This window comes from Panicum hallii, chromosome 1, assembly GCF_002211085.1.
Source record: "Panicum hallii strain FIL2 chromosome 1, PHallii_v3.1, whole genome shotgun sequence".
Classification (NCBI taxonomy): domain Eukaryota; kingdom Viridiplantae; phylum Streptophyta; class Magnoliopsida; order Poales; family Poaceae; genus Panicum; species Panicum hallii.
Genome location: NC_038042.1, coordinates 47,913,842 through 47,941,717, shown reverse-complemented (window position 1 = coordinate 47,941,717; position 27,876 = coordinate 47,913,842). Strand labels below are relative to the sequence as shown.

General features: G+C 48.5%; 5 protein-coding genes and 1 pseudogene across 6 annotated transcripts; 1 reads left to right on the top strand and 5 right to left on the bottom strand.

Annotated features, from left to right (window-relative positions):
- Positions 1-48: 48 nt before the first annotated feature.
- Positions 49-3,157, bottom strand: LOC112878931 (uncharacterized endoplasmic reticulum membrane protein YGL010W-like). The gene is made up of 4 exons (XM_025943202.1): positions 2,723-3,157; positions 745-807; positions 589-660; positions 49-496 (listed from the first exon to the last, which is right to left on the bottom strand). The coding sequence occupies exons 1-4, from the start codon at positions 3,032-3,034 to the stop codon at positions 380-382; spliced, it is 564 nt and encodes a 187-aa protein (XP_025798987.1). The 5' UTR covers positions 3,035-3,157; the 3' UTR covers positions 49-379.
- Positions 3,158-4,610: 1,453 nt separating this feature from the next.
- Positions 4,611-5,141, bottom strand: LOC112877595 (annotated as a pseudogene).
- Positions 5,142-6,859: 1,718 nt separating this feature from the next.
- Positions 6,860-10,356, bottom strand: LOC112879416. Of its 2 annotated transcripts, XM_025943662.1 has the most exons (5): positions 10,048-10,356; positions 9,731-9,915; positions 9,078-9,331; positions 7,208-8,901; positions 6,860-7,066 (listed from the first exon to the last, which is right to left on the bottom strand). In XM_025943662.1, exons 3-5 carry the CDS (start codon positions 9,311-9,313, stop codon positions 7,056-7,058), a joined length of 1,941 nt encoding a protein of 646 aa, XP_025799447.1. In that variant the 5' UTR covers positions 9,314-9,331; positions 9,731-9,915; positions 10,048-10,356; the 3' UTR covers positions 6,860-7,055. The 2 variants fall into 2 exon arrangements, with proteins under 2 accessions (XP_025799447.1, XP_025799454.1); XM_025943669.1 differs by lacking the exon at positions 9,731-9,915.
- A 2,539-nt stretch (positions 10,357-12,895) lies between these two features.
- Positions 12,896-13,617, bottom strand: LOC112876221. The gene has a single exon (XM_025940280.1). The coding sequence runs from the start codon at positions 13,519-13,521 to the stop codon at positions 13,195-13,197; it is 327 nt and encodes a 108-aa protein (XP_025796065.1). The 5' UTR covers positions 13,522-13,617; the 3' UTR covers positions 12,896-13,194.
- Positions 13,618-19,498: 5,881 nt separating this feature from the next.
- LOC112894194 (photosynthetic NDH subunit of lumenal location 2, chloroplastic) lies at positions 19,499-20,526 on the top strand. Its single transcript, XM_025961827.1, has 2 exons — positions 19,499-20,188; positions 20,315-20,526. The coding sequence occupies exons 1-2, from the start codon at positions 19,622-19,624 to the stop codon at positions 20,411-20,413; spliced, it is 666 nt and encodes a 221-aa protein (XP_025817612.1). The 5' UTR covers positions 19,499-19,621; the 3' UTR covers positions 20,414-20,526.
- A 1,762-nt stretch (positions 20,527-22,288) lies between these two features.
- LOC112879057 (7-deoxyloganetin glucosyltransferase-like) lies at positions 22,289-24,453 on the bottom strand. Its single transcript, XM_025943386.1, has 3 exons — positions 24,358-24,453; positions 23,715-24,231; positions 22,289-23,623 (listed from the first exon to the last, which is right to left on the bottom strand). The coding sequence occupies exons 1-3, from the start codon at positions 24,445-24,447 to the stop codon at positions 22,650-22,652; spliced, it is 1,581 nt and encodes a 526-aa protein (XP_025799171.1). The 5' UTR covers positions 24,448-24,453; the 3' UTR covers positions 22,289-22,649.
- Between the last annotated feature and the right edge of the window lie 3,423 nt (positions 24,454-27,876).

Sequence of the window (27,876 nt, the reverse complement as noted above, 5' to 3'; positions counted from 1 at the left end):
CTTCCTCCCTTGCTTGAATCGATGTTTGATTGAAGCAACTAAGTATACTTGCAAAACAATTACGGTATATCACAGCATTTTTATTTTGAAGTGAAGTACTACAACACAAGATTTGACAACAACAACGAAGTCATTTAGTGCCAAGCAAGTTGGCGTAGGCTAGAATGGGGTAGGCTAGAGCTCTGACCTAGCATGTGCCACCACTTACATTTGAGACTAAAATATACACAACAGACAACAGAGTGTCCGCATCTTACAACATAAACAGCATCAGTATTCAGTAATCATCCCTGGTATAGGTTCATCCGATCCAGCGGGTCCATATCGAGCAGGCAAACCTAAATGGTTCAGAAATTGGAGCTGTCCAATCACGCACATCTCAGGATGATTTCTTCGAATTCTTGTCCTCCCATTCCTTCCGAGCCTCCTCGATCATCTTGCTCACCTTGTCGTGGAAGCCAGGATATGGTTCGTACCCGCCAAATGTGTGAAGAATCTGAAGCAAACAAGATTGTCGTGAGATGATCTTGTTATCTATCAAGCGAGGCAACAGGGCAGCCCGAAAACCACGGGGATGCAGAAGTTTACCTCTAGCAGCACAAAGAATGGAGCCATCAAGAAAGCCTGGACAAGATTGTCAAGGAGAGCAGGCGCTCGCTTCTGCAATGAAAATAAGGTTTACAAATCAATTGGTGTGATTACAAAATACTTAGTGCCAACGCTAATAGCATGACAGAGACTTGCCTCAAAAACTCCATGACCTATGAATTGCATAGTCCAACAGAACAACTGAGCCACCAATACAACCTTTAATAAAAAATATATATATACAAGAGTTAATGATTGAACCATAGGCCAAACAAGAAGTATCTTGCAACTACCTCAGTTCACACTGACAATATGAAAAACAGACAAGAAGAGTTTCTATAATCATTTAATTTGTTAGCTCCAGGCATCTAGATTCCAAACAATGCAAGCCTTTTGTATTCGAATTACAATAATCTAAGATTATGAAATTCTGATGTTACAAAAGAGGGTCTGTGTCTAAGGAAAACACCTGCAGTCTAGCTTCTGAAATGTGTAAGTTATAGACTTACTGTATTAAAAGAACTATTAACTTGTGGGAAGAAGACTTAGGAATTGGTTTATTTAAACACAGTTTAGCATAGATGTACTCAAATGCCTCCTTGTTGATGCAGGTAAGTAACTAAATGCAGGCAATTAATTTGTTAGAAGCACCATTAGTGATCACTAATAGTGCAACAGTTAGCAGCGGATGAAGTAAAATGCAATCTGCCTTTTTGTGGTTATACAGAAGCTAAATATAAGGATTAAGGAATTGGCACATCAATAATGAGCAAGTACTGTTACAAGTCTGCAATTTTGTACTGTATGACAGCACCATCTTGTTTATATGACAAATATATAGATGGTCCCCTCTCAGAACAATATATTTCTGCGATACAAAGTATGAAAATATAAACCCTTTTATCTAAAGGTATGATAGTTGAAGAGTCAAATGACCAATAGTTTCATCTTTTGAGAGGAGTTTTATGAAGGACCACAATGAACTAAAAATTATTTACCCAGTATGTACATTTTGTCCTATTTCATGGTGAATATTATTGATCAGGACCTTTTCACATCAGCAAAACAGTCCCAAGCCAGTAACTTGATGTTAGCACTGGGAGATGGCCAGAACCCTTTTCACAAATTGTAAAGTAGGTTTCCAGAACTAATCAGCTAGGATACAATTCAATCGAGTTAGCATCCAGCAAATAATCTCCAACACCCTTAATTCTTCTCTAGTAACGAAAAGCATTGCACACAAGACACAACATGATCAACTCAACTACGGAAGCATTGATATTTAATTCTGCTTGTAGTCTACCATCAAACAACAAACCAGAGAAGATCACTAATAATCATGATATAGCCAACACATCTGCGCACAATTCATTTGGCCATTACTTCACTCACAACAAAAACTAAATCATAGATGCTGCATATGGATATTGAATAAACTTGGTCAACAAAAGATGGCCGTTTTTTCCTTTTGTATACCGTATCAACTATACAAAACTAAATACAACATAGTAATTGTTCCCTATGACATCATCATGTAAACAAGACAAACTCTTAAAGAAATTAGCATGTTATGCAAATGAAATTACTAAGAAGATCCATACAACAGAGCAAGATAACAATTTTCACATAACAAAACCCATCAAGAAACTCTGAGAGACAAATCTCTTAACACCTCAGAAGAACAAAAGGAAAAAGCTGCATCGAAACTTCACACGTGAATCCCTCTCTAAAATCTGAACTGTATAGGCTGCGAACTAAAATTTGTCAAAATGAAAGAGCTACAGTAACCAGTATCGTCCGAATACCCCTACCGCACCCATAGAAGCGTCAGAATGTCATCCCAAAATCCCAAATTGTAGTTTCAGATTAAAAGTACAGGACCCACCTAAGCACCACTCAGTACTCACTAACACTAATGATGTAGATAATCAGAAATTTTGCAATCTTCGCTTAATCAGATCGACTAACAATTTCTCCCCATTGTACCAAATCAGCATACTACTAGTAGAGAAATGATAGAGACTGTCGCCGATTACAGGGGCAAGGCACAGATACATCTCAATCCAAGAACGGAAGAAATGACTAAACCACCAGGACGAGCTCGATTCAACGACCGATGCGAAAGAGCCCTTACCTTCCATCCGACGGAGAAGCCGAGGCGGGCAGCGAGGGCGCCGCTGCCGGCCCAGCAGAGGAAGCAGAGGACGGCCGCGAGCGCGCCGGCGCGGCGGTCGAGGAGGAAGTAGTAGGCGCCGTAGACGGCGGCGCCGATGCCGGCGGCGTGCGCGAACGGGGCGGTGAGGTGGAGCAGCAGGAGCGCGGTGAGGAAGATGGGCCAGACGAAGAGCTCGTGGATGCCCACGTTGACGGGGTTGCTGTGGTACGCCCCGTAGAAAGCGTAGTGCCCCTCCAGGTCCAGGAGGCCGCCGCCGCTTGGCTTCGCCATGGCTCCCAAACTTGCTTGCTTGCCGGCCTCGGGTCGCTTTGCTGGGTGGGTTTCTCGTTCCTGCGGGCTGCGGGGGCAAGGAAGGCTTGATGTGGTTTTAAGATTGGGGTTGGACTGGTTCGTTCTTCTTGACTTCGATGGTTGAGTACACACTACCGCACCATATTAATGCCTGTGCGGCTGTGCCTACGCGGATGTGCAAAGCTCAAAGCAGGTACTCCTTTTTTTTTTCTCAAAATGCATATTATTTTTTATAGTATTTGATATGTGCATGTATATGTCCAGTTAGATAGTTTAGAAAAATTAAAACGACCTACGTTTTGGAACGGACGGAGTAAGTAGCAAATAGTTATATCGGCACATTCTTATACACCGCACAAAGTGAATCTTGATGACGATGCATAATGGCAACTAGCCATCCGCGGTTGTACCGTCGCTCCGAGCCAGGCACAAACGCGGACGCCGGCACGGCACACACGCAAAAAGGGCCAAAGAGCACATGTATTGTTCCCCCTTTTTGAAGAGCTGCTAAACGTGACTTCATCTCACATCGCTGCTATGCTCGTCACGTCCGAAACTCCGGATCAAGGACTCGTCGCTAGATTGAAACTTTGGGTTCACACCTGAACCACGTACCTACACAGCTTCGCTCCCCTCGCCTGCCATGCGTCGCCGCCGTCCGGTGGCGACGACTACAGGAACACAAGTCGCAACCGAACCCCCGGCGCCGGTGTCCGTTGAAGGAGTCGTGCCGCGTCGTGGGCTTTACGGGCCTTTACAGCGCGCGCGCGCGCGTGTTACAGGCGCTTGTGGGCCGTTCCTCATCTAGAGTCGGACGCCCGTGTAGGGCCTAGGATGGATGCCGCTGGTTTGTATTTTATGGTAGGTAAATAATGCACGTGCTCATGGGCTCGTCACGTCAATAGGACCGAACAAAGCATGGCCCGCCTACCAAACAATCATTAGAGCTGATGATTAACCTCTTGCTCACCGTTGTTGCGCCGTATAGTAGTTGGGTGCAAATTGTGGTGCCAGCCAATCAGAGCTCGAGCCTCGGCTATGCAAAAAAGGCAGCTCGCTGAGATACTGTATTCGGAGAGAGCTACACCATAATTTATTTATTTGGAAAAACAAGAGAGTCACACCTTACACGTGTTGCAGCCCAAGCAGTCGGCTTTAGTGGTGTTTTTTCCTCGGCCCTTCAAATTGAGGGTTCTATATTTCTATGTTAATGATGATGTGATCATTGGTCCCCTATGTAATTTTACACGTAACAGTCGAAGTCTCTCTTTTCTTAGGAAAAGAATAAAGTAGTTTTTTTGCACGCTGATTATGTGTGTACATATCACATTGACCACTGGTTCGTGGTTCCTTATGTAATTTTACAGGTAGCAGTCGGCCATGCAGCAATTTCACACCGTCACTTAGACCTTGTTCGGTCTGAATAATGGAATTAAAGAGAATTAGAGGGAGTTAGGAGGGATTAAATTCCTAACATCAAGTCAAAATCCCTCTGAATCCCATGCAGTCCCTCCCAATCCCCTTGTAGTTGGTACTTCATCGCTCCACACTATAATAACTGAAAGCATACCATGCGATCCATTCATATTTCGGGTAAAACGTTGCGAGATTACGTGCGTCATATTTCAAAATATATTACATATCCAGATACCGCACGTCCTGATGATCATCATTTGGAACACTCGATTCCTGCTCCACCGCGGCGTGCCATCACGCGCCGAGGAGTGGCACGAGAGGCCGCCCCGGAAGCGAAAGATCGCGAGCGTGGCCGCGCGGCGCGGTCGATCGAGGAGGAAGCACTGCACGAGCCGCAGAGCCCCGCGCAGGCGGCGGCGGCGTGCCGCAACGGGGCGACGAGGCGGAGGAGCAGGGCGGCGGCGAGGAAGACGACAGCGCGGGCGGCCACGACGACGCGGTCGCCGTAGTGGCAGGCGCCGCCGTAGAAGAAGAGCACGCCCGCGTCGTGCGTCTCCAGGTCGAGGAGGCGTCTGCGAGGCGCCATGGCTTTGAGGAAGGTCGACGTCCGGCGAGAGGAAGAAAGGAAGGCTGACCGTGTGGTTCTTGAGTGCGATGAAGACACGAAGTAACTGCGCTCTCGTGGCGTCGGCAGCGGGATTGATACTCCCGGCCTTTTATAGGAAGCACGAGCCCGGCCTTTCGTTCGGGCCAACGGCCGGCGGGAGGGGCCCACGAGAGAGCCCAGACGTTGACGTGATTTTCCACGTGGAATGAAATCTTTCGCGTGAAAAACATGATGGATACATTTTTTTATGCGAATAAGAAATAATACTCTCTCCATTCCGCAAAGGATGACGCTGTAGTTCATTTCAAAACGTATCTAAATATTTGACGTCGTGACTTACGGAATAAAACTTTTACCGATTTTGGCCTTGTCACTCCAGCGCCGTCCCGGAGAGCTCGGCCTCCGCTGCTCCTCCCCGACCCACGCCGCAACAGTTCAGCCTCCGCTGCTCCTCCCCGAGCCACGCCGCCATCTCGCCGAAATCGCTGCTCCTTCCCCGACTCACGTGCCAATCTCGCCGCAATCACTCCACCTCCGCTGCTCACTCCCCAACAGATGCATCGCTCGGGCGGTGCGGCGGTCCACAGAGCTAGCGCGGCGACGGTGGCCATGGGGTGCTACAAGCCCGTCCGGAGCGAAGACGCCCGCGCTCGCGATGGATCTGGAGGCCGGCGCGCCGCGGCACCCCACCAAGGCAATGCTGAATAGTGGAGCTGCAGGCCGTCCGGTAAGATTCTCCGCCCAGCTTCCTCCTCTCGCGGAGCTGCAGGCCGTCATCCTTCTTTTCTGTTTTGGGTTTTGGGTTGCTGTCTCTGGCCAAGTCGTCAGCTTATCCCCCTCCCCTGAAGGTTTTGGGGGTGCCTGTTTCAGCTGCTTGCATCCTGTTCACCAGGATCTGCGGAAGAACGAGATCTGCTCGCTTCAGTTTTTTCGGCGGGATGTACGGCACCAAGATCTGCGGAATCTACAGTTTTTCTTAGGATTATTTTGGACCAAAATTTCTCCACCATGTTAGTCTTAATCTTGGCCTGTTTTCCTAAGCATTTGCCTGATTCAGTTCATGCTTGTTCTCGTGCAGGACTCCGTGATGCCGGTTCTTCACCCGGGAAAGCCAGCTAGCACCTGCAGCTCACCGCTGCATTGCTCTTTGCTGGTCTGATGTGAAGAATTGTTGATACTGCCTTGAAAAAATTCACCTTCTTTTGCCGCATCATGTTATTTGATAAGTACTCATGTTAATTTCCAGCATCTGGATGGCAAGGTACTAATAATTGAAGCCAAAAGATGGATGGATAGTTCCTGCATTTCATGCTGCACTTCCAGTCAGCTGCTGCCGGCCAACCCATGTGCACCAATGCACAATTTTTGACAGGCATTGTGCCTGCCCTGGATCATATCAAGTTCCTTCTGCGTACCAAAAAAAGCAGGTTGTTCAGCTGCAACATATTGTAAATTGAACAACAGGAGGCAACCTTGCTTTGACAAATAGAGGGTGATCTACTTCTAGAGCATGTTTGTTTAGTTGTGTATGTCTCATGTATTATGCCAAATGCATGAATATTTCAAGATCAGAATAAAAATTTAGATCTCTTTTGACTATTCCAGGAGTGTGCAGCTACTCAAACAAAACCCAGTACTCTTTTCATTTGGTGGAATAGATGTGGTTGTTTTACTCATAATTTTCAGTAATTCTGAAGAATGTTCAGAGCACTTCCTTATTTTCAGTCTGAACATATGTAAGGACTTATAACACAAACAAAAAATGGAATCTCACAACCAGATAAACATCATCACAGGACCAAAATAAATTAAAAGATTGCTCCACACAGAGTACTCTATGCACTAAGAAAAGTACAGGAAACGTTTACATGGATGATGCACTACTAGAAAAATTCAATCTAAACTACATTGTCTTAATGTCAATTAGGCTGATGACGACTTCACTCAACTGCAGCAACTTGGTGAACAGCAGCTCAATCACTCTCTCCCTGTAGAATCAGTTTGAAACAAAGATAACAGTAAGGTTGCTAATTACTCCAGTGAAAAGATAGACAATTAAGAGCAGGAGCATAACTATGGAATAGTAATCTGAATTTGCTAAAGAGTATACATAGTGCACCATCACATACCTCCTGAAACCTGCGCCATAACTTCGTTAACCAGTGTGGCGTCACATTTCAGCTGCAAAGGAAGGCAACCTTGCCTCTCAAGCATTAACTTTCTTATATGTGGAATATCATAACCGTTTGCACCTCCTATTCTCATTATTTCCCTCAAGCAACTATGAAGGGTCAAAAAAATTCGATTTGCCTGACACACCGGATAATCCTTAAACGCCTTATCCACAGCGGCTACCAATTCTTGTGTGGTTCTGCATGCAGATTTGTGTTGTAGTGACTGAATAGCGTTGAAAAAGCCTAAATCCAATATGTTCATGTCCGGGGAGTTTGCTGGCTGACATATAATCCTAATATCAAATCCCCCTTGTTGAGCCGCCTCACAAAAAAGTCTATCGCTTGGAGAGATATGAGGTTTAGCGTTGTCTTGCTGAATGTATATGATCTTTCCCAAATCCTCTCGCGGCCATTTGTCATGAATAGCCGGTATAACCTTTTCGATCATAAACTCTCTCATCACGTCCTTGTCGACCGAGTCAATTGGCTTCATCTCAATTGTACCTGCTGGTCGGTTGACACTAGATCTTTGGGCTGCAACATATTTCACTAATGGGAAGCAACCGATTTTGCCATCAAAAGTGCAATTCCCATTGGAGTCGAACCTTGGTCGAGCTATAGCAGTCAAAAACATAACTCTAGGAATATGATTCTTATGTTTGCTTGTCCGTAATGGATGGTGCTCACCAGGGGGACCATAGTACCTTAGAGTGCTCTTTGTGATGTTAAACCATTTCTCATCAATATAAACATAATCGAATAGCCCCTGGAACATAGGATCGTGTGGTATGCTTGTTGCGTCAAGCATACGTAGGCACCAACTGAGCCGAGCGTTTTTGTTCTCATCTGTCAAGAAAGGCTTCAAGGTGTTTGAGACACGCTTTATTTCACCTGCTTTTTTCATCCGGTGGAACTTGGTTATACTTATGTGTAGGTGACGAGCCGCATCTCCCATTGTGGCACGTTCTGAGATGGGAACGCTGCTAAGTGCTGATACATCACACTCTTGCTTCTTGCGTCCGCACCTATTCTTCTTCCGATTTGAAACATCTACGGGGCGACCCTGATCCAAGCAAGCTTTTCCTCTCCGCCAGATTCTTTGCACTGTTCGCACACTTACAGAGTATAATGCAGCGACCTCAGCTGTCTCATGGCCTACCAAATCACCTTTTTTAGCCATCCCCAACAATGAATCAAATATTAACCTTCCTTTCTCGGAACTAACTTCTTGATGCCTATGTGCATTTCCTTGAACAACCTCATCATTTAAATCAATATTAAGCAGTGCTCTTTGACTTGGATTGCTTGGATTAGTTGTGGAAGGTAATGGAGATGTTCCATGCTGCAGGGAAGGGGATCTCGTCCTTGGCGACAACATTACTCTGCTTAATGGAGATATGAATAGTGGCATGGTCACATGAGGGGACTTTCTTATCCTGCTCATTTGCTCTCCTTGCTGAGAATCTTGTTCTGCTTCCACTCTTTGACCATGATTGCTTATCTCGGTCGTGGAAGCCAATGGTGATGTCCTATGTTGCGCAGAAGAAGACTTTATCCTTGGAGATATGAACAATGGCCTGATCACGTGAGGAGACTTTCTTTTCTTGCTAGTTTGCCCTCCTTGAGAATTTAGCAATCCTTGAATGGCCCTGCATACCCGAGAATCAATTAAGCTATGAGGGAACAAGTAATGCATAATTTAACATGAAAAAACTACTATTGAAATGTGTAACAGAGAAAAAGGATGGGACAATATTACTGTAGAATAACAAGTTGGCAAGCTGAAACTAACAACAAAAACAAATTGTAAAAATGTGGTTCTCACCTTGTATGCACGGTGGGAACTAAAACAGCAGTTGGCAAGCTTGGACTTCCACTCGACGAGGGGGCTGGACCAGAAAACAACCCCATTGGTGGTGCACTGCTGCCAATCTCCCCTTCCTTGACTATGTTCACCAACTCCTCACGCCGGCGCGCAGCTGTTTCAGAGAGGCACTTGAGGCTGCTCTTGGGTTGACGATTAGGCAACAACGGAGGGACAAAGGTTTTACGACGCCCCATGAGGAAACTCTGACAAAGCTGCTAAAGTCAAAATGTGTTGGAATTAGAAAGTTAATCATACAATATTGTAATCATACAATATTATTTTACGACGCCCCATGAGGAAGTTATTCTTTCAGAAGTAACAATGATAATTGCTTGCATCCTGAAAGACAGGCTCTGAATATGCATCCAGAATATGCTCTGAATATTGCAGAACTTTCCTGACCTTGAGAAATACTCAGTTATGGTCCATCAATTTCAATTCTCGAGTAAGATTATTCACTCTTTTCACTTTAATCTTCAGTCCTTCCCTCCCCTATCAGCTTGATTAGGTGATCTGTCTAATAATGGGTTCCAAAAGAATGTCTGTGTCGGCTTGGAGTATCAGCCAAAGAATTGCAGCAGTGTTAGCTGCTGGTTTGAAATTTGGCTCACCTGACTATGCTAGAGAGATGACAACAACTCGACGGGTCCCCTGCGAGAGAGCTAGAGACGAAACATTATGCTGGGGTCAACTCAAGGAATGGCAGCGGCACCTCGTCGCTGCTCGTGACGAGTCTGCCGAGAAGAGGGAGCGCAGCTGCCTGCAGGAGAAGGACGGATGGGGATGCCGATGCCGCCTGCAGAGAGCAGAGAGCCGAAGAGGTCTGAGGGTCGAGGTGCGGCAGGACGCCCGCCGGAAGAGGCGCGCGGGCTCAAGAAGCAGCAGCTGCAGGAGGAAGAAGAGGGAGAAGCCAGGACGGCAAACACACCAGCGAATCGCGCAGTGCCGGAGCTGTGGAGGTGAGACGAGGAGCTACGGAGGACCGCGCAGTGCCGGACCTCCGCTGGCCACCACCGGTGACGCTACGTCGTCTCCTCTCTCTCGCCGCGGGGGTGGCTGCTACCGGCACCGCGGATAAGGACCCCAAGAGTCAGGGCCAGCGTCAGGGGCGTCCGGGCACGGTGGGGGAGCGGCCTCGTCGGGTGGCTGCACGGGAGGTGGCGGCGCCGCCCGGGATCTCGGTGAGGACGGCGCCGCTCGGGGAGATCGGCAATGTCCGGGCGTGTTAGGGGTAAATCTGAAGGACAAATCGGTCATTTTGCTGTTACCTTAATTTTTTCAAATATGTTTGAAACGACAAGCTTTAGGAAACGGAGGGAGTAGATATATACTTGAACGCGCGGCGCGTACCTACCCTGAGAATCGAGGATGATCCTGAGCGTGACACGGGAATCGCCGATTGGTCCCTGAAATTATTTGGGCCCGGGTTTCTGCAATTATCTGTGGCTTTCATTCAGAAAAATGGGAAGGCCTCATTCTTTAAATCTGACTCAATGCACAATCCATGCGTGCAGTATTGTCACGACCTAATCTCATAATGAACTAAGAGTGTCGGTTTGGAGGATCACGCGGTCTAAAGTGATCCCGTGAACTTTTCAGATGATCCCATTCCTCATTATTAAACTAAAAATGTACATATAATCATCATCTAGAATGGAATGGTTCGATCACCATAATAAAGTGATCGCATGATTTTTTGAGAGGGGCCCGTGACTCTCTTTTAAAGTAAATATATACTCGTGAGGATGATATGGTGATGGATTAACGCATTCCATTCCCGAACCAAATCGCGTTAATTATTAAATGATGCAATATTTTTCCTTCATATGATTTTTTAAATCTCATATTCACACTAAGTATTGATATTTTGCAAGTTGATGATATAGTTGGCACATTGGCTGGTGGAAGATATATGGAAGCTTAGATCACCCGTTCGTTATTAAATTTGAAGAATGGCCAACGGATGTAACTAGCACCACAAGGCATCATTTTCTATCTTTTTTCTTGTCAAATATATGAACATCTTGCAATTTTAACATATGACATTATTAATTTTAAAATGTGAGTGAGCTATATCTATACCTATAGTATTCTTTTTCCGTTCATCTCTTATATGATAGAGCGCACAGAGCGTGCAAAATATTTTAGTAAAAATGTGAGAAGTGAGAGCATTGCTCTGCCTCCCCACACCATGTGCTACCGTCTTTAGTTCACTGGAGCATATTGACGTTAGAGCGCGGAGCCACCAACGAGCTCACCCCTTACAACTAAGGATGCATGTAGGTACCCAATAGTGTTTATTGGGTCAGCTAATTAATTACGATCGCATACCACTCTAGTTCATTTCTTCTCCTAAATTATTTACGTAGAATACTATTCTAGTTCATTTTATTAACATTTTGGATCGATCCAATGACCCAATATATATATAACTTGCATCCCTATTACAACTGTTGTCTTTTTTCTTGCTTGAACCAAGCACTGCGACTATCTCCACCCTCTTTCCTCTCCCCCCAAGTCGATCACACTCGACATCATCGTTAAATAGACAAGTTAGTACTAGTGACCATAAGGCTATCTGCACTGCACAGCTTGAAACCACCATGAACTGCAAATATATAGTCCAGACTCCCGCACCGCACTACTCTATCCGCTCCCAATCCTTCCGTTCGCTACAGAAAATCTGCAAACCCAACGCCCGTCCTCTCTACCGTAACAGCCGCTCCTCTCATGGCAGCCCTGCGAAGTGTCCGCGTCCTCCTCGACAACATCCTGGAGAAGCCGGCGGTCTCCCTCGAATCCGAGGGCATCGGGGAGGGAGGGGAGGAGGAGGTAGTGCCAGCCGAAGAGTGCAGGGGCGGGTGGAGTGGAGGGAACAAGTGACGAACCCTAGCAGCTAGCCATACCGAGATCAAATCCGGCTATTTGGGCTGCAAGATGGGGTAGATGATAGATCAAATGGATGCTTCTAGGCCATGGCCACTCGTAGCTACAAGGAATCAACGCGGAGCTCACCGGACAGGAGGAGGAGGAGGAGGCTGCCGGGCCCCGCGCCCGCCCGCCAGGATGCCTCGCCAGGAGGAGGAGGAGGCCGCCGGGATACCCGTGTCCGCCATGAGGAGGAGGTGGCTGCGCCGAGAGGAGGAGGCCGCCAGGACGCCACGCCCGCCCGCCGAGACGCCGCGGGTAGGGAGGGAGAAGGGGAGGGGAGGGAGGAGAGAGGGGGGCAGAGAGCAGCAGGTCGGGGCGGGAGGGAGGAGACAGTTGGTTTGCGGATGGGGACAGAGGTGGGGCGGTGGCGAAAAGCTACGTTTTACTTATCTCTAAATCGGCTCTGACAGGCGGGCCATGCTCATTTAGATCTGAGTTTAGAGACGTTGCGGTGCGGATAGCCTAAGTGGTTATGTTGTTAAAGACAGGAAGCAACTAGGAGAGATAGTTGTGCAGAGAAGAGGAAACAAAGCAAGCGGCTACCATCCTTTTTACTCGCCCTCTTCTAAATTATATCTCTAATTTTGACAAAGTTTGTCAGAAAAAGCATCTACATTATAACATCCAATTAGTTTTATTAAATCCACCATAAAAATACGTCGACAGCATATTTCTTTGTTGGTACTATATATGTTAAATATTTTTCTATAAACATGACTAAAAGTAGAGGATTTAACTTACGACAAAACCAAAGTAAACTATATACTCTCTCACCTAATATTCAGCTAGAGACACAAATTAAGCAGGGGGTTACTCTTGCTGCACTCTTGCACAGGCACCGTCAGATTGATATCGTCTGGTCTTACTGGTTCACAGTATAACATCTGAAAAACAAGACTGACGGAAAGCAAACAATGCAAGCCATTCATCTTCCAGGTTCAACGCTGCGAGATTATGAACATTTTCTCTGATTTTTACATTATTGCCACCCAATCTCGAAGTGAATGTACACAGATCAAGACATCGCTCATACATCAGGAGTCTCAGGCCGCCAGCTGCCTGATGTTCACAATGGGAGAAGGCCACAGAGACCAGACTACTCCATAGCTCTGTTCCCGCACCAATCAACTTGATCATTACGCGCTCATGAATCCTGCCCGATCGTATAGCCTGCCCTCGTCACGCACTGAGCAGTGGGGCGAGAGGGCGCCGCCGCCGGCCCGGCGGAGGAAGCCCGCGCCGCGCGGTCGAGGAGGAAGCAGTAGGCGACGTAGATCCCCGCGCAGACGGCGGCGGCGTGCGGGAACGGGGTGACGAGGTGGAGGAGCAGGGCGGCGACGAGGAAGACGGGCCAGAAGACGAGCGCGTGGGTGGCCGCGCCCGCGCCTGCGTCGTCGCTGCGGTGGTAGGCGCCGTAGAAGAAGAGCACGTCGTGCCTCTCCAGGTCGAGGAACCGGCTGCGAGGCGCCATGGCGATCGCTTCCCTGCCTGCCTGCCTCGGCGTCGTCGATGGCGAGAGCGGCGGAGGAAGAAGACTAGCTACTGAATGCGACGCTGCTCCTGGTGTTGACTATGGAGTGAGATGTCTCCGCCTGCGGTTGCCCCGGCCTTTAATAGGATGGACGGGAACGGCAGCACGAGCCACCGAGCATGTGTCAAAGCACGTGTTCACCAACCCTGGGCAAGCCATGGAAATTAAGAAACTCCATCCATTCCCTCAAAGAACAAGACGTGGAAGAAAATGCATTTCACGTGGAAGAAAGATGGACGCTTACTACTGGACACATGCCACTTATAACGTATCCTTATCCACAGTAGCTTGATGGTTGAGATGATGAGCAACACATGGGCATCGTTTCATTTTGTACTGGCCCCATGTTTAGCATAATGGTCTGCACTGTTCATTGGGACAGAGCTGATAAGTCCAAAATATTTTGGATTATCTGTTTCGCGAGGAAAATAAAGATTATTAGTGGCAATTGGAACGAGTTCGGACAAAACCTAAAAAATTCAATTCGAATTGTTTCGGAGAAAAGGTACGTCCACTTGTTACCCGGCTACAAAAGTGGCCACTTTCGTTTGTCTGGATATTGCCACAAGAATTTCCAACCCGGTGCTGTTCTTTTTACGGAAGTGCTAAGGCACGGGTGTTCGACCAGAGTAGAAAAATCGGACATCGCACCTTACCACAGCTTCCATCCACATCATACATGACTCTAGAGTCCGGTGGGCCCTAGTGGCGGAGCCCCGTAGGGGCCACAGAGGGCTCCTGGCCCCTGGCACGCAAAAATTCATTCCATATATAAGTCTAGATGCAGTCCGCTCAACATACAAGTTCAGTATCTCTCTAATATATTTTTATTTTGTTAACTGTGACCTACTTCCTCCGTTCCAAAATATAGATAATTTTGATATTTCTAGGTGCATAATATTTGCTATGTGTCTAGACATAGTATATATCTAGATGCATAGTAAAAATTATACACCAAGAAATACCAAAATAATCTATAATTTTAAACGAAAGAAGTAGTTATTGGTAGTCTATCAACCAAAATTTATTTCTATGGAACTTTTATATATATTGGTTTGAAGTCGGTAAATTAGCCCCCTCTATATTTTGCTTCACGCTCCGCCACTAGTGGGCTCTACTGATTCCTTATTCCTTCTTCCTCCAGCTCAGTTAGATTTTTAATTCCATCTCTCTTCATCAGATTCACGTCTACTATACCTTCCCTTCCTATGGAATCCAACGGGGAGGGGCAGAGTGGCATTTGCCGGAATCTAGTGCGGTGGAGGTGGTTCCCTACAGCTCGGCCTAGGCATTTGGTTTAACCAAACCGAACCGATCGGTTCTTCAATTTTTAGCAAAATTCGATTCTCTAGAAATGGAGAACCGTTCGGTTCCTAGAAAATCTAAGAACCGAGCACTATGGTTTCAGGTTTTTCCAGTTCGATTCCGATTCCAATCGAAACAATCGAGCGTTGAACACTCCGCCTGCCGTCGCTGCTCGCGCCGGCGGAGGGTGCTGCCCCGCCGTCGCCAGCTCGCCCCAACGGAGTCAGGAGGGTGCCGCGCCGCCGTAGCTTGGGTGGAAGTCGCCATCACCTGCTCGCTGCTGGTGTAGCCCGTGCTCGCCAGCCGGATGCGGCCGCGCGGGAGGTGGTCGAGTGACGCCTGCCGTATCCTCGCCCGCCATGAAGTCCGCTGTCGCCGCGCATCATCGCCCGTCGCAGAGTCCGTCCCCGCACATCCCCTCCTGGCTCCGCACACCGCACCTGGGCAGCTGGGCTCCTTGGCCGGTGGCGCGTGGCGGCAGGCAGTGGCACTGGCCGGTGGGGGCCGAGGCACGCGGCAGCGCCGAATTGGGATGCAGAGCAGTGGCGGGCGTGCGTGCGGCGGCCAGCGGCTAGGAGCCCAGGAGAGTGAGAGTGATGAGTCCATGGACCTAGGATCCCCAACAAGCCCACTTCTCGTTGACGAGTTCAAAGCCGCGTCTGGAACAAGCACCTGTTCGTATAGGGCAACAACTTCATATGGGCCATCTCAGCCCACAACCTCGACTAACAACTTGGTCAGGATGACCAGGGCCCATATCCTTGACTGTGAGAACTGTCGGAAGCTGGGTCCGTACCAAGGCGCCGACAAGGGGCTTTGATTGGGCTCCGCCTTATGCGTGACCACCTCTACGACCGGTAGGCTGGTCGGGAGGTCAGGCCTGGCGTACCAGCGGGCTCCAGGAGTAGGTGCGGAAGATAAGAATGAGTCTCTGGGTCAAATTATCATACACGTCCAATCACTCCCTCCACGGAGGTCACAGTCCCCCCTGTTGTGGTAGCAGGCTGCCACTATTCTACCTTCACGTCCTCGTGAAGGGACGGAGCGTAATGTCATCATGACACGGCAGACACACCTCAATCATGATGGAGTAACAAGGTGTGGCGCCATGAATGGGGCGTGACTGCCGTGCCGTTCCTATCGGCACGGGCTCGCACCCCCTCCCCCCCAACCGATGGAGTACGACGCACAAGGATGAGACGGGACAACCACTCCACGACATAGGATTTGGACGGTGGACGACAGAGGACTCCGACTGACAGGGTTAGCGGACCCGACTAAAAGAGTTGACGACCCCGACTGATGGGGCTAGGAACTCTTTCTCCGACAACCCTTTTCTACCTGTAGTTCCCCTGTAAAAGCTTACCCCCTTTGGGCTATAAAAGGGAGGGTCAGCCGCCTAGGCAAAGGACATCTTCAAGAGAGACAACTCATCACATCCTCCACTCGAAAGCTTGTAACTCTCCAAACTCTTCGGAGCATCTAGGCTCAAGCAATATAATCAACTGACCCCCGACTAGACGTAGGGCATTTTGCCTGAGCCAGTATAAATCTGGAGTTATTTGCTAGGCCACATCTGATCACGACGCGTGATACACACTTTGACTAGTTTTATCTGCCGGCCATTTTCAGAACCGACAGAGAGCGTGAGGGTGGGGGGCGGTCTGGTGGAGGGGTAACTGGGTAAGTTTATATATCTAGGGTTACTCGGGTGGAGGTTACTGGTCTGGGGCGGTATTTTTTGTGTTATTGGGCCTATATATCGGGTATTTCGGGTACCCGAACCAAATAAACCAATATTATTTCAGTTACTTAAAACCAGGAACCAAAACATTAACCGATTTTTTTAGTTTAGGATCTCTCGATTTGGTTTTTGGGTATTTCGGTTTGATTTTTGGTTCTCGGTTAATTATGTCTAAGTTGACCTACAGCGGACTGCTTGGAGGTGGGCAGTGGATGGTGAGCTCTAGTGTGTACCATGATATGGCAACGCACGAGCACGACGGCATAGTGAGCTGATTTTCCAGTATGCGACAAGCTCATCTAACCTCTTCCTATTTAATCCTCTCCTTATACAGTACTCCTTCCATTTCAAATAATAGATCATTTTGGTTTTTTTAAACACATAGTTTTTAGTGGATCTAGATATAAGATATATCTAGATGCATAGAAAAAAGAAAAAAGTCTATTTCTACCCATTCAACTATCAGGAGAGTTTGGTTTTGGCCATGAAACTTCAAAACCTGGTATTTGTAACCATCCAACTATCAAAACCGTTCATATTTAGCCATTTAGGTGTTTTGATGGGTGGTTTCTCTTACATGGATGACACATGGCAGTGAGATCCACATGTCAGGTACTCTTTTTTTCCTCTCTTCTCTGTCTTCTCTCTCTCTCTCTCTCTCTCTCTCTCTCTCTCTCTCTCTCTCTTCTGCTCATGGCCGTCAGCACCGATACTTGCGGTGGTCGGGACTCCCTCCCCTCAGCAACGGAGGCTGCTCCTGGCGGCGTCCTGTGCCACCAAAGGTTGTAGATGGAGGTGCAGCCAAGCGGCGGCGTCCTAGCATCTCGTCGGCGCAGGTGTAGGCGGCGGACTGGATCTGAGCCGAAGCTCGCCAGCTTTGACCGGCTATAACTTACCGGGAACAAGGTTTCCGGTGAGCGGGTTGGAACTAGTAGCATTTACTCAACGAGGCGAACCCGTTTGGGTTGAACAACACGAAGAAATGCGGCCGACTATGGCCGGCGGTGAGCGACATGAACAGCCACGAAAACAAGGTGAACACCATGGAACATGGAGATCATGAGCTTTAGGGAGTTACTTAGGTTCGATTTGAGCTGTTGGTGGGTGCAACGATGCCTGAAGGTTGGGGTTCGACGTAGAGTGGATCTTGGGTGGCGGCGGCAATGGCGGCTCGGGGAAATCCAGATTCCTGAGCCAACCGGCGGCAAGGATTGTGTTGGAGTGGCTGGGAAGGAAAATGGGGAGGCGACCGAGCTTCTGCAAGGGATTTAGGAATCATGGCGGGAGGAAAGCAAATTTGGCCGGCGGTCCGTGCTGTCTGAGCGGCCGGTCGAGTCGGAGCGAAAGGGAAGAAAGAGGAACAGAAGAAATAAGAAAGGATAGCTAACATTTGGGTCCCACTGCTATGTGTCATTCACGTAAGCGAAACCACCTATCAAAACTGCTGGATGACCTAATGTGAATGGTTTTGATAGTTGGATCGTTAGAAATACCCGGTTTTAGAGTTACATAGCCAAAACCAAACTTTGGCAATAGTTGAATGGTCAAAAATAGATTTTTATAGAAAAAATGATATATTTATAAAAATTAAATAACCTATAATTTAGAACAGAGGAAGAACATCTTATCATGTCTTTTACGTTCATGAATAAATTAAAATTCGAAAGCTGCTAGGATTTTTAGTCATCTAGAAGCGGTTCCTTGGAGGTAAGGTTTCTACCGCAGTGGCGAACAAGTAGGAATTTGAGTAAAAGTATGTTATTTTATTTACAGCAAGAGTGGAGTGGAGTGAACGTATGTGGGTGATGACTGATCGAAAATAAAAGATATGTCAATGGAGATTGAGAGTGTCTGTTTGGGTGTAGCTAGAATTCCATATTAGGGTGGTCCAACTTAAAATATTTTCTATGTAACATGCTAGTATGTTGAACCAGTTTACAGTAATTGCTTGACTAAATTTGAATAAATGTTAAATCTAAGTATGTTAAAATGTTGACCATATTAATTTAATATCCTGAAATAATAAACTATTTAGCACAACAAAAAATACCAAAGAAAGATGAAAAAAAGATAAAATACTTGATTACTTTATCCCCTGCTCGCTGTTGCGTCCATCCTCACGCATTAAAAAGAAGCAGGTTAGCTTGCAACTGCTAGCTAATCGTTTCCACTCACCATCTCAGGCCTCGTTTGGTTCTGAAAAGCTAAAGTTTAGCCATATCACGTCAAACAGAATCTTGCAATTTAAAAATATTAAATAAAATTTATTTATAATTTTTTTACATATGAATGCTAATTTGCAAGATGAATTTAATAAGCCTAATTAATCTATTATTGCAATGGTGATGTTACAGTATCATTCGCCAATCATAAATTAATATATCTTATTAGATTCGTCTTACGAATTAGCGTAGGCATTCTACAATTAATTTTATAATTAAATTTTATTTAATATTTTTAAATTTAAATGATAAGATTCTTTTTATATAACAGTGTTCAAAGTTTAGTCCTACCGAACCAAGTAGCGCCCGACTCCCACGAGAGTTGCTGGTTTCCGTGCTTAAACAGATAGCAGGCCGTCGACGGTGCGGACAGTGGGCTAGCAGGCCGTGCGATGTATACCTTGCGCACCTTCCCGAATACAGATAGGACCCCCCTAGCTCCGCCACTAGGAACGACAAACTTTAGTGCACCTCAAATGACACATGGTTAAATTTTTGAACCATTTTTGCCATTGACTGCCGATGAATTCTGAAACTTTGCTCAGCATTTCTGAAACAAATGCGTCCAAGATCTCCTTATCCATTTCTGAACCTCAGAACCAAAAGAGCAAATTCATCCACTGAAAGGCCCAAAAAGCTCCAAAGCGGATAATATCTGTAACGCGCTGGCCTTGCCTTCCAACCTCAGAAAAGCCATCTCCTACTGTCCAAGACACAGGCGACAATCCTGCTCAACAGTGTCACTTGCACCTCTCCACTCAGATTCGCCATGGCCACGCTCGCCATGCACCTAATCCTCTGCTCCTCCACCTACTCGTCCCCCTCGCAGCGTCGCCGGAGGCCCCTTCCTCCCGGCGCCACCGGCGCGGGCGGCTCGGACAAGCCGCAGCAGCAGGCGCCGCCACCGCCGCCGCACTCCGCCACGCGGCGGCTGGCGGTGGCCGCGTCCACGGCGCTGGCCGCCACGGCCGCGCTGGCCGCGCGCCGGCCCGCGGCGCCCCCGCCCGCGATGGCCGCGGAGGCGGCGTTCGTGCCCGCGCCGACGCCGCCCGGGGCCGTGCCGCGGTGGGGCACCAAGTCGTACGTGCGCGAGCGGTTCTTCGAGCCGGAGCTGACCGCGGAGGAAGCCGCCGCGCGCATCCGGCAGACCGCGGAGGGGATGCGCACGCTGCGGCCCATGCTGGAGACCATGTCGTGGAAGTACGTACTCTTCTACGTCCGGCTGAAGTCCAAGTACCTCGACATCGACCTCACCACCGCCATGGCCGGCGTCCCCGCGGCGCGCCGCGCCGACTACGTCCGCGTCGCCAACGAGCTCGTCGACAACATGACGGAGGTATGCACGATCGTACCTACCGCGTCCTTGAATTTTGTACAGCTGAATTTCCGATGAAAATGCGGTTTCTAACTGTTTCTCAAACAATTTTCGTATCATTCTGCGTTGTCCGTGTGCTGTGTGCAGTTCGATCGCTTCGTGCGGACTCCCAAGGTCTACGAGTCCTACCTCTTCTACGAGAAGGCGCTCAAATCGCTGGATGACGTGGCAGAGTTCCTCGTCTGATGTACATATACTGTATAAGTAGTTCTAGGATATGATATTGTAATTTGGCCATGGATGACGGTTTCGAACACAAATTTGTTTAAAGAATTTTTTTTCGCAACACGCGACCTCGATGATGCGATTACTGTTCGCTGAGAATGTGAAATACTGTTCATACGCGACGACACATTAAACTGATGGCCTCTTCCTGCGGAGAACGTAGATTTCGATGGAGAACTGCTATTCTGCTAGCACAGGGGACTGTTTGGTTGGAGTAGTTTTTTTCTCCGGATATTATGGTTGAGAAAATGTTTGGTAATATCCATAACACCTTTATTTTTTATTATTTTTCCTATTTTCTTCTCTTATTTTCTTTCCCTCCCATCTTCTTTGTCCTCCGTAGAGTATCTCCAGCAGTTTTCCATTCCTTAATAAAGGTGTTTCAGTAATTATTGGATTGTCTATTTCACCCCAACTACCATCAAATAAATGGAAAATTTCTATCTTTTTAATATATTAATTGTATTGGGATGAGATTATTGGGACGATACTTTTTATTAGCGAACTGTAAAAGTATCTTCCCCGATAATTTATAAAAGTAATATTGGAATACTCAAATACTATGTTATTGGGATATGATTACCGGGGGACTGCATCTTCTTCCTTCCCGCAACTGCTTCCGTCTCCACCTCCGTCTGCACTGCTCTCTCCGCGCCTGCTTCGCGCTCGCGCAGGCCTCGCGCGCCAGCTGCTGGGCGCCGGCTGCCACCGCCCTCACCGCGCGCTCCCACCGCCTGCCGTCTCCAGCCCGGTTGCGCTAGCCTTATGCTCCCCGGCGCCCGCGCGCTCCCTGGTGGCCTCGCGATCCCCAGCGGCCGCGTGCTGCCCGTCTCCAGGCTCATGCTCCCGTCTCCAGGCTCATGCTCCCCGCTGCCGACCGACCGATGTCTCTCCAAGGTCAAACATGAAAAGTGATGAGAGGAACCGTGGGAAGCTAGTTTTTTAACTCCCGCTCCACGGAATAGCTGGATTCTCGGAGCTTGTTCATCGGAGCCATTTTCATTTTGGTTTTGGGTGTTTGGTACAGCTTCTGCAGAAGGCAGAAGCTGGCGTCGGAACCACTGCGGGAGCTGTACTTACGAGCTGTTTGTTAGGGCTTCGGCTCCTTAAAAACAGCTCCGGCTCTAGCTTCTCTGATGGAATGGCTTCTCTAGTAGAGCTGAAGTTCTTTTGGAAAACTTTTAACAAAATAGATCTAATGGTCATAATACCCTTGTTTTTGTTTCTATTTCCTTTCCTTCTTTATTTTCTTTATTACTTCCATCCTCTTTCCTCCGTATCCTCATCTTCCTCTCGACTTTCCCCATCGGCTCCATCGATCGCCTCTCGCGGCGCTAGCCGCTCAGCCTCCCGCGTAGCCCGCCTCGCCGCTCGCCTCCCGCGCAACCACTGCCGGCCCCATCCGCCGCCGCTTGCCTCCCGCGCAGCCGCTGCCGGATCCACCCGCCACCGCTTGATCTCCCGCTGTCGGCCGCACCCCCCACCACCCGGCCTGCCGAGCCCACCACCGCTCGGCCTCCCGCAGCCGGCTGTGCCTACCACTGCGGTCTCGAGCTCCGCCAAGCAACGATGTCGGACCGAGGCTGAGGAGGCGGAGCGCGCGAGCAGGCAAAGCGCGCAAAGTGGCCGTGGGGGCAAAGACGACTGGCGAGACGGAGGAGCCGAAGGAGCCACGTGGAGCAAGGGTTTGGAGCTTCTCCACGAAATAGCTCCAGAGAGCGGAAAATTCTCCGTCAGTGGAGCTGCTTTGTTTCCATCCCTTTAGCAGGGCTCCGGCTGGTGCTGCCTTTGGAGCCCTACCATAGGGGTCTTACTGAAATCCACTGCAACAATGGGAACTGAACTGGAGACAAACTCGTTGCGCTGTGCGCAGGCAGAACGGACTGAAAACGGAGAAACAGGGCAGCCTAGGCCACGATTCTCTCAGCCCAACCACGGTTACGTACCCCCGCTAGCCAAAGGAATGTTGCGACTTTGGTCTGACTCTACTCCGCAGCGGCGGCAGTCGTCGGCAGACGGCGGCGTTGTCGACGACAACCATGCAACACGACGAAAGGGGAACACAAAATTTTCCAAAGGCATACATCACGTCGTCTCAAAGTGGGCTGAAAAAACATGACCATTTCAGTACACGACCTTATCATCCCAAGTCCAATGGCTCCGGCGACCCGGATGCATCGCAGGCTTCCTCGATGCTTCATGAAAGCGAAAGCGTACGCCGCCGGCTCGTGCCGGAGAGCAGCACGTCGTCGATCAGCGAGCCAAGGTTCGCGAGCGACTCCACCGTCGCCCGAGCGGCGGCCTCCTTCCACCCCGCCGCCCGGCGCGCCATCTCCCTCCCCTTCCCGTCCCCGCGCATCGCCTCCCGTATCCTCGCCCCCACGGCCTCCCTCCTCACGTCGCCGCCGACCTCCGCCGCCACGCCCCACTCGGCGCACTTGTACCGGCAGTTGGTCTGCTGCTCCGCGAAGAAGGGCCAGCACAGCATCGGCACGCCGGCGGCCAGGCTCTCCACGGTCGAGTTCCACCCGCTGTGCGTCAGGAACAGCCCCACCGCCTCGTGCCGCAGCACGGCCTCCTGGTCGCACCAGCTCGCCAGCAGGCCCCTGCCCCGCGTCGCCTCGGCGAACCCCGGCGGCAGCGCCGCCTCCGCCGAGGCGGTGCCGCCCCTCACCACGTCCGGCCGGACGACCCACAGGAAGTCGTGGCCGCTGCCGGCCAGCCCCCACGCGAACTCCGCCAGCTCCTCGCCGCTCATCACCGTCACGCTGCCGTAGTTCACGTACACCACCGACCGGGGCTCCCTGCCGTCCAGCCACGCGAGGCAGGCGGGGTCCTCTCGCCACAGGCTGCAGATGATCGCGTCGAGAGGGCCTCCGGCGGGGACGACCTGCTCGGCGACGGACGCGAGCGGGCCGATCGTGTACACGGCCGGGATGATGGCGCGCATGGCGTCGAGCGCCGGCCGCTCCAGCTCGTCGAAGCTGTTGAGGATGACGGCGGCCGCGGACTCGGAGCGCTCCACCTCGTGTAGCTGGAACGTGAGCAGGACGTCGTTGGGGTCCGTGGTGCGGAGGAAGCTCGGGAAGTCCTTGAGCCGCATGTGCTTGCTCATGCCGGGCGCCCAGTCCACCGGCATGTCCATGAACCCGTTCGTCAGCTGAGCTTCGTCTGGACGGCCAAAAATAAATCTGATCAGCGATCACTCCCCTTCGACAGATCGAGATCGGACATGGCTGCAGAGAGCCAGAGCAGAGCGTACCTTTGAGCGGGATGATTCCCCGGTCGATGAGGAGGCGGAAGTTGCGGTAGCCCATGTAGCCGCAGGCGCTGGCCGTCCAGAACAGCGCGCACGGCACGCCGAGCTCCCTCGCGGCGTCCACACTGAAGCTCATCAGGTTGTCCGCCACGACGCACGCCACGGCGCCGAGCCCGGCGAGCAGGGCCCTGAAGTGAGGCGGGCAGTGGTGCATGGTGGCGTGGCTGATGGCCGCCGGGTCCTGCGTGGCGTCGGCGTCGGACGTCGGCAGGCCGTCCGGGATGGTGGCGAAGCGGAAGCCCGGGAGGCCCGCGACGGCGGCGGCGCCCTGGGAGCGGACGAGGCGGCGGCGGTTGTACTCGGTGTTGACGAAGGTGACGTGGAAGCCCCTGGCGTGGAGGACCTTGGCCAGCTTCAGCATCGGCGTGATGTGGCCCTGTGCCGGGAACGGCAGGCACACCGCGTGGGGCTTCTCGCCGGTGACCGGAGGAGTAGCGGCGGCGCTCATCTGCGCTTGCGTCTTGGGGTGGGGTTGGGGGGGGGGGGGGGGGTGCAAGGGAAGGAGATCGAATTGTTTGTAGATAGCTTCCGGCTACCGCAAAAACTATGCAGGGGAAGACTGAAGAGTAGTAGCTTCGGCACGCACCTTTTGACTTGTCCAACCACCTTTCCTTTTGACTTGTCCAACCACCTTGCACTCAGTAGATTTTGTCTCCTCGTAGGAGCAAGGGTCCATTTGGTGGGGCTTTGGCTTCACTTAAAACAGTTTTGGCTCTAGCTTTATTGCTAAAGCTGCTTTTACGGTGAAGCTAAAGCTAATCAAAACTGTTTGGATAAAAAATGGCTTCTCTTATATTTTTGCAAATAAACACCTGTGTTATCACATATTAACAAGTTTGTTCCAGGTTCTGCTAGCTTGTTCCAAACATGAGTAGTTATACTAGCTTGTTCCAGCAAGTATAAAGGAATTTGTGCCACCTTGTTCCAAATATGAGTAGCAGAACGGTTCTGCTAGCTTGTTCCAACAACACATTATAAAGGAATTTGTGCCAGGCCAAGTATAAAGCCCAAGTATGAGTAGTTATTTGTGCCATGCCAAGTATACTAGTAATCTGAGCTCAAACAAAAATACTTACAAACAGTCTAGTCCAAACAAGATCATACAATTAAAAGCAAAGACTACAAAGCAAATTTATGATGATCTAGCTAAATAAATTTCCCTCGCAAGGTCATCCCGAAATCTGTCCATGCTTCGAGTGCTAGAATGTGGAGTTGATGTATCCGATGCACTTTGAGAAGGTTGATATCTAGCATATCTCTGTGGTATAGTAGGCACATAATCAACATTCCTGTCACACTTGCGGAAATCTTTATCCGTTGCACTGTTCTCACGAATGAAATTGTGTAGACACATGGAAGCCGCTATAATCATCATTTGCTTCTCGAGTGGGTAAGACGGCATCTTAAGAAGGATCCTCCACTTCATTTTCCACATACCAAAAGTCCGTTCAACCGCGTTGCGGATGCGAGCATGCAAATCATTAAAAAGCTCTTGCTCACCACTAGGTGCCGGTCCTCTTCTCCAATCTGGAACATGGTACCTCTGTCCTTTGTAAGGAGCCAAGTATCCGGGACGGTTTGGATATCCTGTATCGACAAGGTAGTATTTTCCTACAACAAATATGTTAAAAAATTATTAGTACCATTAGATATTCAGCTATATATAACAGTCAATAGTTACGAGAGCATTTTGCAGTTCATACCTAAAGGGGGATGAGGCAAATTTTCCCTATCTTGCTCCAAAGCATGAAAGAGCACATTAGTGTCATGCATAGACCCGGGCTGTCCAATTGATGCATATGTGAACCTCAAGTCAAAATCAACCATAGCCATAACATTTTGAGTTGGTTTTCCACTTCTACCAATGAATCGGATGAGATCTTTTGGAGGTGGTGTTGCTGAAATATGAGTGCCATCCAATGCACCAATACAATCTTTGAAATAAGGCATCATCCTACTATCACTACTGATCCTAGTATGTGTAGTAGGGAAGTTCGGATCAAGTGGTTTTATGTACTCTTTAGCCATAGCCACTACACAATTCAATACCTCTTCAAATTTTCTACTCATAGTCTCATTTGAATGCTTGAATACATTTGTCAATCCACTAAAAGACCATCCTTGACCAAGAATTGTTAAAAACAGAGCAAGTGATTCCATTGAGCTCATATGAATAGAAGATTGAAGGCCATAGCTAGTTACCAGCAAATTATGCAACTTGTAAAACAATGTAGCATCCATTCTAAACATCTTATGACTACCTCCTGTCCTCAACACATCCATCATCCAACTATAGCCACTTTGACCAAATGTTCTAGGCTCATTCTTGTCAAAATATGTCATATAGTAATTCGCAGCAAGTAGAGCAGTAGAAAACAGATTATTTTGAGCAGCACGTACCACGGCTAGAGATTTCAAAATGTCATCATCATCCAAATCAGCATCATCCTCTGAATTATCATCTGAATCAGTAGAATCCATAAATCTGTGCACCATAAAAAGAACAACACATTATTTAGAAGAATGAGAGAAATTCATACAAATAGCACTTCATATTGTACAAATTAAAAGAACAACATATAAATCTGTTAGAGAATGCACCATGAAAAGAACACATTACTTAGAAGAGTGAAAGAAAATAATACAAATAACAACTTATCAATCGTAAATTTATTACAAGTCCAACATTGCGCCCAATATTGCAAATGAAAGAAAAGCATACAAGCTACTACTCAGTGTTTAGCCATCCACTCATATTTCTTGGACAGCCACTCAAATCTATCCTCTTGATTCTCTAATGTCATGAACATCTCCCTCTCAACCTTTTTTTTAAAAATAGTTGTTGCAATGAAATGCTCATTTGTCCCCGGAACAGCACCACAATCCTTAACTAGGGCCATAACTTCTTGTATGGAACAAACAGATTGGACCTTTTCCTTGACACTTCTTGCAATAGACTCACAAGACCTAGTAGTTCTTTCATTCATTTCAACCATTCTCTCAACCTCTCCAAGTAGCCAACTCCCCTTACTGGTCTTCGGTTGTTTTCCCCTGCTATTCTCAGACAATCTGTTTCTCCTTTTTGCCCCACTAGTAGGTGTCCCCGGATCTGGTTCACTGTTGTCCTCCTCCTCCTCTTCCTCCTCTTCTTCTTCACTTGGTTGATAGCTTTGCGATGGTGAAATGCCGCTAGAAGCACACCAATGATCCTCATTTTGCAGCCCTCTTGTCTTGAACCTTCATGATCCTTTTATCTCCTGCAAACATACCAATATTTGCTTAAATTCAAATCAAGTAAAATCTGTAAATAAAACAAATATAGACATTTATGCTTACTTTGGACATCTTCTTCCACCATTCATCGGTCATAATAATATTCCCATTTCCATCCCATCCTAGACCGGTCTGCGCCTTCAATTGCTTCCAAATACTATGATCTGATTTCAACCTTTCCCATTTGTTCTTAAACTGCTTTCTAGTATACTCAAGTCCAGTTGCAGTTTTGAACTTTTGGATGACATTGTTATACCCAGCTTTGTTCAAATGAGTACTCGAACGATTTCCAATTAGCACTTCTTCTGCAAAAATGTCACATACTATCCTAGTTCTCTCATCACTCCAAAAAGCTGTACTGCTCACATAAAAAGTCATATTAGCATCAGAAATACTACGATTGTTATACCAAAAACTACAACCATTAGGCAACTACCAGAACAAATTACTGCAATGATAGATAGGCACTCAAACAAAACAGTTCTATTTTAAAGAGCAAAATGATGAACCTTCCTGGCCCAAATCAAAACAGTTCACTATAATGGTACCAAATTTTCAGTTTTCATATTTGACTTTACATTCTAAAAAATTACAGATGTTGTGCAGTCATTTCTTCCTTGCATCAGTTAACTCCATGGCATTATCCATCCCGACCCCGATCGACGAAGGAGCAACTGGTGGCCTCCTGTTGCGCCCACCACAGCTAGCCGTTGGTGCCTCACCGGCTGAAGGTGCGGTCGATGATGGTCTTGTGGGGTACGTGGGGATGAAGCCACCGGCAGGGGGCACTCCGGCAGCAGCGTATGCAGGGTGAAAACCATGACCAGAGGGG